Source organism: Haliotis cracherodii, unplaced genomic scaffold (assembly GCF_022045235.1).
Source record: "Haliotis cracherodii isolate W230 unplaced genomic scaffold, xgHalCrac1.p SCAF_2, whole genome shotgun sequence".
Taxonomy (NCBI): Eukaryota; Metazoa; Mollusca; class Gastropoda; order Lepetellida; family Haliotidae; genus Haliotis; species Haliotis cracherodii.
This window is the reverse complement of record NW_027266275.1, coordinates 23,619,564-23,631,182: the sequence shown is the minus strand read 5'-3', so window position 1 is coordinate 23,631,182 and position 11,619 is coordinate 23,619,564. Positions and strand designations below refer to the sequence as shown.

Here is an 11,619-nt window from a genome sequence, read left to right as displayed (position 1 = left end):
TTATTTCAGATCCATAATCACTCTTAACATTGGACTCAACCAATATCGCTCAATATCTGGGCTAACACAAACGAATTCGCTTTTATTTTGTCATGGTAGAATCACTGCGCGTTCAGTAAACTGGTGGCCTAGCTCTATATTGTAAACATCCGGGGTAGAATAGGTCTTCAGCAACCCATTCTTGCCGTAAAAGGCGACTATGCTTGTCGTTAGAGGTGACTAACGGGATCGGGTGGTCAGGCTCGCTGACTTGGTTGATGCATGTCATCTTATCCAAATTGCGAGGATCGATGCTTATGATGTCAATCACTGAATTGTCTGGTCCAGACTCGATTATTTACAGACCGCCGTCATTTAGCTGTAATATTGCTGAGTGCGGCGTTAAACAACAAACATACTATATTGTAAACAATATGTTTACCTACTAATTATTCTTTGTACAATGTTACAACGCCGAGCTGTACTGACACCATCAACTAACCCCATAACTGGGACACCATCAACACGAAACTAGATACGGAAGCATTTCCATCGCCCAATCTGATAACGTCAAATCCTACTGTTGTAAACACATGTCATCAAGCAAACCACACTATTTACATAATTAGAATGCAGGTATTAACTTTATTGGAAAAACCCATCCACTTCACAAATACTTCCTTCTGACCAGCTCTCTGTCTTGTCTTGAAAACATTTTCCACTCGCCATATACTATAAGCAGGCTTGTCTTCTTTCTGCATTTTCATAAGAAAACTGCCTTGAGTCGGATCGTCTGCCATACCCTGCAGATGATACACTGGCATACCATATGGATAGTTTCTTCTTTTTATAAAATCGATTTCATCAGTCCAGTTTTCTTGATAGTCTCTTTGAAAAGTATCTGTTGGATGAGTCTCATTTTAAAGGTGTGCTTGGTGTGAGATTTTGGTTTGACAGGTTTCATTCATGTATCAAAGCTTCATTCTCCGCATTAATGTCTGATGGTGATCTCTGGTTTACTGTGTGATCTCTGGTTTACTGTGTGATCTCTGGTTTACTGTGTGATCTCTGGTTTACTGTGTGATCTCTGGTTTACTGTGTGATCTCTGGTTTACTGTGTGATCTCTGGGTTTGTGTGATCTCTGGTTTACTGTGTAATCTCTGGTTTACTGTGTGATCTCTGGTTTACTGTGTGATCTCTGGTTTACTGTGTGATCTCTGGGTTTGTGTGATCTCTGGTTTACTGTGTAATCTCTGGTTTACTGTGTGATCTCTGGTTTACTATGTGATCTCTGGTTTACTGTGTGATCTCTGGTTTACTGTGTGATCTCTGGTTTACTGTGTGATCTCTGGTTTACTGTGTGATCTCTGGTTTACTGTGTGATCTCTGGGTTACTGTGTGATCTCTGGTTTACTGTGTGATCTCTGGTTTACTGTGTAATCTCTGGTTTATTGTGTGATCTCTGGTTTACTCTGTGATCTCTGGTTTACTGTGTGATCTCTAGGTTACTGTGTGATCTCTGGTTTACTGTTTACTGTGTGATCTCTGGTTTACTGTGTGATCTCTGGTTTACTGTGTGACCTCTGGTTTACTGTGTGATCTCTGGTTTACTGTGTGATCTCTGGTTTACTGTGTGATCTCTGGTTTACTGTGTGATCTCTGGTTTACTGTGTGATATCTGGTTTACTGTGTGATCTCTGGTTTACTGTGTGATCTCTGGTTTACTGTGTGATCTCTGGGTTACTATGTGATCTCTGGTTTACTGTGTGATCTCTGGTTTACTGTGTGATCTCTGGTTTACTGTGTGATCTCTGGGTTACTGTGTGATCTCTGGTTTACTGTGTGATCTCTGGTTTACTGTGTGATCTCTGGTTTACTGTGTAATATCTGGTTTACTTTGTGATCTCTGGTTTACTGTTTGATCTCTGGGTAACTGTGTGATCTGTGGTTTAATGTGTGATCTCTGGGTTACTGTGTGATCTCTGGTTTACTGTGTGATCTCTGGGTTACTATGTGATCTCTGGTTTACTGTGTAATCTCTGGGTTACTGTGTGATCTCTGGTTTACTGTGTGATATCTGGTTTACTGTGTGATCTCTGGTTTACTGTGTGATCTCTGGGTTACTATGTGATCTCTGGTTTACTGTGTGATCTCTGGTTTACTGTGTGATCTCTGGTTTACTGTGTGATCTCTGGGTTACTATGTGATCTCTGGTTTACTGTGTAATCTCTGGGTTACTGTGTGATCTCTGGGTTACTGTGTGATCTCTGGTTTACTGTGTGATCTCTGGTTTACTGTGTGATCTCTGGTTTAGTGTGTGATCTCTGTTACTGTGTGATCTCTGGTTTACTGTGTGATCTCTGGGTTACTGTGTGATCTCTGGTTTACTGTGTGATCTCTGGTTTACTGTGTGATCTCTGGTTTACTGTGTGATCTCTGGTTTACTGTGTGATCTCTTGTTTACTGTGCGATCTCTGGTTTACTGTGTGATCTCTGTTACTGTGTGATATCTGGTTTACTGTGTGATCTCTGGTTTACTGTGTGATCTCTGGGTTACTGTGTGATCTCTGGTTTACTCTGTAATCTCTGGTTTACTGTGTGATCTTTGGTTTACTGTGTGATCTCTGGTTTACTGTGTGATCTCTTGTTTACTGTGCGATCTCTGGTTTACTGTGTGATCTCTGTTACTGTGTGATATCTGGTTTACTGTGTGATCTCTGGTTTACTGTGTGATCTCTGGGTTACTGTGTGATCTCTGGTTTACTGTGTGATCTCTGGTTTACTGTGTGATCTCTGGTTTACTGTTTGATCCCTGGTTTACTGTGTGATCTCTGGTTTACTGTGTGATCTCTGTTACTGTGTGATCTCTGGTTTACTGTGTGATCTCTGGTTTACTGTGTGATCTCTGGTTTACTGTGTGATCTCTGGTTTACTGTGTGATCTCTGGTTATAGTCTTTGACCAGATCCTGCAGCACATTATCATCCTGGGCAAAGAAGGAGTTGTAAATATTTTCTTCACAGCTTTGACAACGGAGTCTGTGCTCTTGTTTGTCATGGGTTCCACCTGTATAGATGTCTTGAAAAAAGTTTACTTCTGTTAAAATGTATTTGCTACCTACACTTTAAACGTTGTACCCCAAAGGCCTCTGAAGGGAATAGGCATCTTGGGATGTGGTCCGGTGTCACATTTGTCCACCTTTTTGTCAATGTTAGTATAATACATATTCAATTTAAGAAATGATTTAAAATTTCCGAAATTGTAAGAGATGTTAGTTGTCTGTATTAGTTGTATGATAATAAGAATGAACGAATTGGGGACACATTTTACAACCTGTAGTGAAGTATGACTGCCAACGATCCTGAAGGACGATAGGTTTAAGATGGGAAATTTCAAACTTGACGTTGTTGGATCAGCATTGCTACTACCGCTACGAATTGTCAAATATCCATTCACTCGACGAGGCATACTACATATTATTCTCCCCATGGCGATGTGAGGGAGTCTGTACCTACCCCCTTGCAGCGCCTGGCCAAGTTCAAACAACGTGGTCGGAAGGCTGTGACGTTGACGCACACATCAAATGTCCCAGATGTGTTCAGTGTGGGAAAGGTCATGGCTCATTGCTGGAAATGGCATTCTCTGGATGTTGTGCTGCTGGAGGTGCGTATTGACGATTCGTGCGCGGTGAGCACAAGCGTTGTCGTCCTGAAAGAAGACGAAACGTCGACTTAAACGCCTTGCAAACAAAAGGTGTCAGAATGTTGCCCTGATAGTACTGTCCAGTGATCTTTCCTTGCAGAGTGGGGTTCGGTCAGTCATAATGATGCCATCCCATACCCTTACCGATCCACCGCCAAATCTGTCATGAGGCCTCATGTTCACATTGGCTTGAGGTTCATTTCGACGTTGCCAGCCAGGATAACGCCTATCAATGAAAGCTCATAGTGTAACGGTACTCATATGAAAACATGACACGTGACGCAACGATTACCCCAGTGTGGAGGTTGCGTACACCATTGACATCTATTGGCAATGGGACAATTTGTAAGGGTGGTACAGCACGTGGCAGTCGAGATTGGAGATGAGCTGCATGTAGACGACCGTCTGACCGTCTGTCCCGTAACTCGTACTCAGGTAACCAGATGAAAGTTCGCAGCAATTTAAGCTGGATTTCGTTGAGCCTGTCATAGGATCGATCGATCCTCTACGCTTGTCGTTGACCTGGGACCTGGGACGCTCTGGGCGGGGTCGATAGTCAACATTTTGGGTTTGTTAGTACCTGTTTCATAGTTTGCTGATCACAAACTGTGAAACATTGAATGTATTGACCAGTGCACGCCGTCATCTTCCAGTTTCCAGCTTGCAATAGTGTGTGGACGCTTTGCGCTTTGCAGACGCCGCATCGCTAGTTCATACACTAAGAAGGCATGAAATCAAGTAAATCACAACTATATGATAGCAGAATCAATAAAGTGACAGAGATTACTCGACCTTCCTTGAAAGTGTCAAAATCAGGAATGACACCCTACTTACGTGTGTAACTCTACTGCATGAGGCACGTGCAAACAATGGGAAGTGTTTATGGTGTTATGTTATACAGACATATACGTTCTTGCATATGATGTTTTCGTCAACACTTATCTTTAGCCCAATACTTGTATTAACATTTATATTTCATGATCCCCTACTAGTTTGAAAGAGTACATCATAGTGGATAGATAAAAGGAGGCTGGGTGTTTTTGATTCTTCTATCCTTGGGCGAGAATGATGAAACGATAAATGATAACAAATATCTTTACAACGGGTATTTATATCACACCCTAACTTCACGCCCAATGAAGCCACTCTTGCACTGTTTGTCCATTCAGCATAGAGAGGGCATTCTGTTTATAGCACAAACTTCCCCCAGTATTAGGCCATACCAGGAAGTATATCGCTGGTGAGCATGGTGTATTTCAATACACTTAGTTTGAATCACGATTGTTTGTTGACCTGCACATGTCAAACAAAATATGGAGCGAATGTACTGCGAAACGGGGTTTTCCGTGACGATGTAAAAACACGTCACGAGAGGACGACAATAAACCTGCAGTGCAATGAGGAAGTAAATCACTACGACGGTGGGTGGCGACATCGACAGTCGACATGTTGGGTTTCGTCCTCGGTGTTAGTATTGTAGCCAGCGTAATCGGGGGCGAATTGCTTAACAATGTCCATAAACCTGAGTTTCCCAAAGGTGACGTTCGCGCGTGTTACGGAGATAACAAGAAACTTGAGCGTTTTGAAGTTCTGCCTGGTCAAGGCTGGGACAACCTGCGGAACGTGGACGCCGGTCTCGTAGTCGTCTACAACTACTCCAGGTGTCGGACAACTGAAGACGGCCGTTTCCTCATCCCCGATACAGTCAACACCATCCCTCTGAAGGCAAGTAAGCTGAACGTTTATGCTGAACTCATCTCTCATTGGTCTAACTACACCAGTACCACGGCTCACGGTGTTAACATCGATGCGGGACTTAAGTTTGGCTCAGTTAAAATCAGTGGTACATTTTCTTCCGGTTATGAGAGTGTGAAATCCAAACAGATAGGTGATAAGTCTTACACAACCCGAGTCCAACTGAGGTACGTTCGCTACTCAGCCAAGCTACAACCCGACGCCAGTCTCCACCCCACATTCAAGTCTCGTTTGCTGAGTATCGCAGGAAGTCTGCAGCTGAACAAGACGGACCAAGCACGCTATGATAGTGAACTTCTTGTGCGGGACTTTGGGACACACGTCGTCACCAGTGTAGATGCCGGTGCTGCCTTGGTTCAAGAAGACCAGGTGTCTTCGGAATTTGTGAACAGTAGGAAATTCACAAAGAGTCAAATAACGGCTGGAGCGAGTGCCTCATTGTTTGGGATCTTCAGTATTGATGTCTCTTATCATTCTTCTACGTCAAATGAAGTGAAGAAAGCATATGAGAAGAGCAGATCCTCGTCTCAGATAGATTCCCTGGGAGGTCCTATGTTCAAGGCATCCAACTTCACAGCCAACGACTGGACCAACGAGGTGGACCATGAACTGGTGGCTGTGGACAGGTCCGGTGACCCCCTCTTCTTCCTCATCAACTCCGCCTCCCTCCCCGAGCTGCCCAACTCCGTCCTCTATCAACTTCAGAACCTTGTTGAGGAGACTATTCTCCATTACTACGAGTTTAACACGTACAGAGGTTGTACAGAGCTGGACTCGCCAAACTTCAGCCCTGCGGCCAACCTGGATGACGGAACGTGCAAAAGTCCCTACACTAACCTGACATTTGGTGGAGTTTACCAAACCTGCATTATGTCTTCAGGCTCAAACAACGGAGACCTCTGTTCTGGCCTCGACCAAGTCAACCCTAAGACAGGAGGGCATACCTGCCCGGATGGGTATGAATCAGTAGAGTTGCACACTGGACGCTTGTCCGACTCAAAGTCGGTCCACTCTTGTCACTCCTGCTGGCTTTTCTTCAAGTGTTGCCACGACAACTACTACCACAGCGAAGCTACCTACATTATGCATTGGTGTGCAGCTACGGGTCCGGTGTCTCAGGACACCGGCTACCTTTTCGGAGGCCTGTACACGTCACAGCTGAACAACCCTCTCACCCAAGGAAAGACTTGCCCTGTCAACTTCTACACCCGCACCTTAGGGAAGGACCTCCACATCTGCATCAGTGACGACTACGAGCTAGGTATGAAGTATTCCATGCCATTCGGAGGTTTCATCAGCTGTACAACTGGTAACCCTCTTGCTATGAACCCTAAACCTAAGTCAAAGGGTGACATGAACTCGGCCTTGCCTTCACTGCACTCATTCTTCCAAGGATCCAAAACCTGGCCTAAGCATTGTCCCAAGGGCTACAGTCAGCATCTGGCCTACGTCGATCAGGGCTGTGAGATCAACTACTGCCTTCTGGCGGGATCTCTCTCAGAAGTTGGACTTCCAAAGATCCGGCGGCCGCCATTCCAGACTGCTCCTCTGTTGCTCCCAAGTACTGAGAACCACGTGGTGTTTGACCCCGTGACCCTGACATGGCGTAAGAATCAAGAGGCAATGCAATTCATCAATGCACATGGCGGTGATGCTACGTCGTCGTCTACCGGAAGTGGTATGTCTGCTGGGGCAGCAGCTGGAATCGCTGTTGTTGCTACTCTCGGATGTGTCGTCATCTCCACCATCATCATCATCCTTATCAAGCGACGTCGAAAGTCATCAGCGGGATACCGCCATCTTGCAATTGATGACCGTCTTCTGTCTTCTCAAAGTAACTATGGTGCAACCAGAAGTGACGCAGTGAACGTACACGTTGAGTAGTGACGTTATACTAATATGGTGCAGCTAAAGGCGATTGTCAATTCTTTTACTTTCTGGAGACTGCAGTAACCAATGAAAGACAAATTTGCCAGAACTTATGTGTAACCACTGGTGAAAGACATGTGTACGAAAAAATGTGTCCACAACTATTATTGATTCGTTGGTTGTGGACAATTTGCATCATATATGACCCTATTTGTCTGCTTTGATATGTACATACTGTCAAACACGGTTGGAAACAAATTCACTCTTGCAATGCTGAGACATTAACATGGTTATAAAAAAATTCTTAATGCATAATATACATTGTTTTATACTATGTAGATTCATTCCCATTTATAACCATAAAATGTTAATGTCTGAAAGGTTTGTCTTGATTGTGTCTTTTTTAACAATTTCCGCCCTACCATCTGTGCCCACCTTACTATCATAGTGTGAGTATGGTTTTAGCAATATCCCAGCAATACAATGGCGGCGCACCTGACTTGGGTTTCATAAACTATAGCGTTGAGGGGATTCGAACTCGGGTCTTCGACGTGATGTGCGAACGCTTTAACCACCAGAGGACACGGGTGAACCTGTCGTTTTACGCGCCGCAATTCACTGTGCAGAGTTGCGTCCCTTGGGCATGCCGGAAACCTATGATTGTGGGTTCGAATCACGGTTGGTCCCGATTGTGTTTCAAGGTTTGTCAGCACCATACCCGTGCTCGTGGATTTCACCAATTAAGCTGACACGCCGTGATATAACTGGAAAATCGTTAAAGAGTCGTTAAACCCAAACTCAGTCACTCACGCATTCACCTAACCACGAGACGCCCCACTTACTATCATAGGTGAACAGTGATCTTGGTTCTCACTTCTGTCGACAAAAAGGCGGTTAGACAGTCAGGTGCAGAGTGGGGAGTCCAGATTCGTTCGTCGGTGAAGATGTCAACCAGGATACGGACACAAACACGTTCATGAAGTAAAATTACTGCGATGTAGAGGTTGGTGAGTCACTACACGTGGCCTAAACGTCTGTATTCAGTGTGTAGAGGTTGGTGAGTCAGTACACGTAGCCTAAACGTCTGTATTCAGTGTGTAGAGGTTGTTGAGTCACTACACGTTGCCTAAACGTCTGTATTCCGTGTGTAGAGTTTGGTGAGTCACTACACGTGGCCTAAACGTCTGTATTCAGTGTGTAGAGGTTGGTGAGTCACTACACGTGGCCTAAACGTCTGTATTCAGTGTGTAGAGGTTGGTGAGTCACTACACGTGGCCTAAACGCCTGTATTCCGTGTGTAGAGGTTGGTGAGTCAGTACGCGTGGCCTAAACGTCTGTATTCAGTGTGTAGAGGTTGGTGAGTCAGTACACGTGGCCTAAACGTCTGTATTCAGTGTGTAGAGGTTGTTGAGTCACTACACGTGGCCTAAACGTCTGTATTCCGTGTGTAGAGTTTGGTGAGTCACTACACGTGGCCTAAACGTCTGTATTCCGTGTGTAGAGGTTGGTGAGTCACTACACGTGGCCTAAACGTCTGTATTCAGTGTGTAGAGGTTGGTGAGTCAGTACACGTGGCCTAAACGTCTGTATTCCGTGTGTAGAGGTTGGTGAGTCACTACACGTGGCCTAAACGCCTGTATTCCGTGTGTAGAGGTTGGTGAGTCAGTACACGTGGCCTAAACGTCTGTATTCAGTGTGTAGAGGTTGGTGAGTCACTACACGTGGCCTAAACGTCTGTATTCAGTGTGTAGAGGTTGGTGAGTCACTACACGTGGCCTAAACGTCTGTATTCCGTGTGTAGAGGTTGGTGAGTCACTACACGTGGCCTAAACGTCTGTATTCAGTGTGTAGAGGTTGGTGAGTCAGTACGCGTGGCCTAAGCGCCTGTATTCAGTGTGTAGAGGATGGTGAGTCAGTACACGTGGCCTAAACGCCAGTATTCAGTGTGTAGAGGTTGGTGAATCAATACGAGTAGCTTAAACAGCTGTATTGAATGTGTAGAGGTTGGTGAGTCAGTACGCGGGGCCTAAGCGCCTGTATTCAGTGTGTAGAGGTTGGTGAGTCACTACACGTGGCCTAAACGCCAGTATTCAGTGTGTAGAGGTTGGTGAATCAATACGAGTAGCTTAAACAGCTGTATTGAATGTGTAGAGGTTAGTGAGTCAGTACACGTGGCCTAAACGTCTGTATTCATTGTGTAGAGGTTGGTGAGTCAGTACACGTGGCCTTAACGCCTGTATTCAGTGTGTAGAGGTTGGTGAGTCAGTACGCGTGTCAAAGCTTCATTCTCCGCATTAATGTCTGATGGTAATGTCTGGTTTACTGTGTGATCTCTGGTTTACTGTGTAATCTCTGGTTTACTGTGTGATCTCTGGTTTACTGTCTGATCTCTGGTTTACTGTGTGATCTCTGGGTTACTGTGTAATCTCTGGTTTACTGTGTGATCTCTGGTTTACTGTGTGATCTCTAGCTTACTGTGTGATCTCTGTTACTGTGTGATCTCTAGTTTACTGTGTGATCTCTGGCTTACTGTTTGATCTCTGGTTTACTGTGTGATCTCTGGGCTACTGTGTGATCTCTGGTTTACTATGTGATCTCTGGTTTACTGTGTGATCTCTTGTTTACTGTGTGATCTCTGGTTTACTGTGTGATCTCTGGTTTACTGTGTGATCTCTGGTTTACTGTGTGATCTCTAGTTTACTGTGTGATCTCTGGCTTACTGTTTGATCTCTGGTTTACTGTGTGATCTCTGGGCTACTGTGTGATCTCTGGTTTACTATGTGATCTCTGGTTTACTGTGTGATCTCTGGTTTACTGTGTGATCTCTGGTTTACTGTGTGATCTCAAGCTTACTGTGTGATCTCTGTTACAGTGTGATCTCTGGTTTACTGTGTGATCTCTGGTTTACTGTGTGATCTCTGGTTTACTGTGTGATCTCTGGTTTACTGTGTGATCTCTGGTTTACTGTGTGATCTCTGGTTTACTGTGTGATCTCAAGCTTACTGTGTGATCTCTGTTACAGTGTGATCTCTGTTACAGTGTGATCTCTGGTTTACTGTGTGATCTCTGGTTTACTGTGTGATCTCTGGTTTACTGTGTGATCTCTGGTTTACTGTGTGATCTCTGTTACTGTGTGATCTCTGGTTTACTGTGTGATCTATGGTTTACTGTGTGATCTCTGGTTTACTGTGTGATCTCTGGTTTACTGTTTGATCTCTGGTTTACTGTGTGATCTCTGGTTTACTTTGTGATCTCTGGTTTACTGTGTGATCTCTGGTTTACTGTGTGATCTCTGGTTTACTGTTTGATCTCTGGTTTACTGTGTGATCTCTGGTTTACTGTGTGATCTCTGTTACTGTGTGATCTCTGGTTTACTTTGTGATCTCTGGTTTACTGTGTGATCTCTGGTTTACTGTGTGATCTCTGGTTTACTGTTTGATCTCTGGTTTACTGTGTGATCTCTGTTACTGTGTGATCTCGGGTTCACTGTGTGATCTCTGGTTTACTGTGAGATCTCTGTTACTGTGTGATCTCTGGTTTACTGTATGATCTCTGGTTTACTGTGCGATCTCTAGTTTACTGTGTGATGTCTGGTTTAGTGTGTGATCTCTGTTGCTGTGTGTTCTTTGGTTTACTGTGTGATCTCTGGGTTACTGTGTGATCTCTGGTTTACTGTGTGATCTCTGGGTTTCTGTGTGATCTGTGGTTTACTGTGAGATCTCTGTTACTGTGTGATCTCTGGTTTACTGTATGATCTCTGGTTTACTGTGTGATCCCTGGGTTACTGTGTGATTCTTGGTTTACTCTGTGATCTCTGTAACTGTTTGATCTCTGGTTTACTGTGTGATCTCTGGTTTACTGTGTGATCTCTGGTTTACTGTGTGATCTCTGGTTTACTGTGTGATCTCTGGTTTACTGTGTGATCTCTGTTACAGTGTGATCTCTGGTTTACTGTGTGATCCCTGGGTTACTGTGTGATTCTTGGTTTACTCTGTGATCTCTGTAACTGTTTGATCTCTGGTTTACTGTGTGATCTCTGGTTTACTGTGTGATCTCTGGTTTACTGTGAGATCACTGTTACTGTGTGATCTCTGGTTTCCTTTTTGATCTCTGGTTTACTGTGTGATCTCTGTTACTGTGTGATCTCGGGTTCACTGTGTGATCTCTGGTTTACTGTGAGATCTCTGTTACTGTGTGATCTCTGGTTTACTGTGTGATCTCTGGTTAACTGTGTGATCTCTGGTTTACTGTGAGATCTCTGTTACTGTGTGATCTCTGGTTTACTGTGTGATCTCTGTTACTGTGTGATCTCTG

The 11,619-nt window shown here is 44.4% G+C and overlaps 1 protein-coding gene across 1 annotated transcript; it reads left to right on the top strand.

Annotated features, from left to right (window-relative positions):
* Positions 1-5,106: 5,106 nt before the first annotated feature.
* LOC139467734 (macrophage-expressed gene 1 protein-like) lies at positions 5,107-7,669 on the top strand. The gene has a single exon (XM_071249244.1). It carries the CDS (start codon positions 5,128-5,130, stop codon positions 7,318-7,320), a length of 2,193 nt encoding a protein of 730 aa, XP_071105345.1. The 5' UTR covers positions 5,107-5,127; the 3' UTR covers positions 7,321-7,669.
* The last annotated feature ends 3,950 nt before the right edge of the window (positions 7,670-11,619 follow it).

Coding starts and splice junctions, on each gene's coding strand:
- LOC139467734 (XM_071249244.1), top strand. CDS start 5,128: ATGTTGGGTTTCGTCCTCGGTGTTAGTATTGTAGCCAGCGTAATCGGG.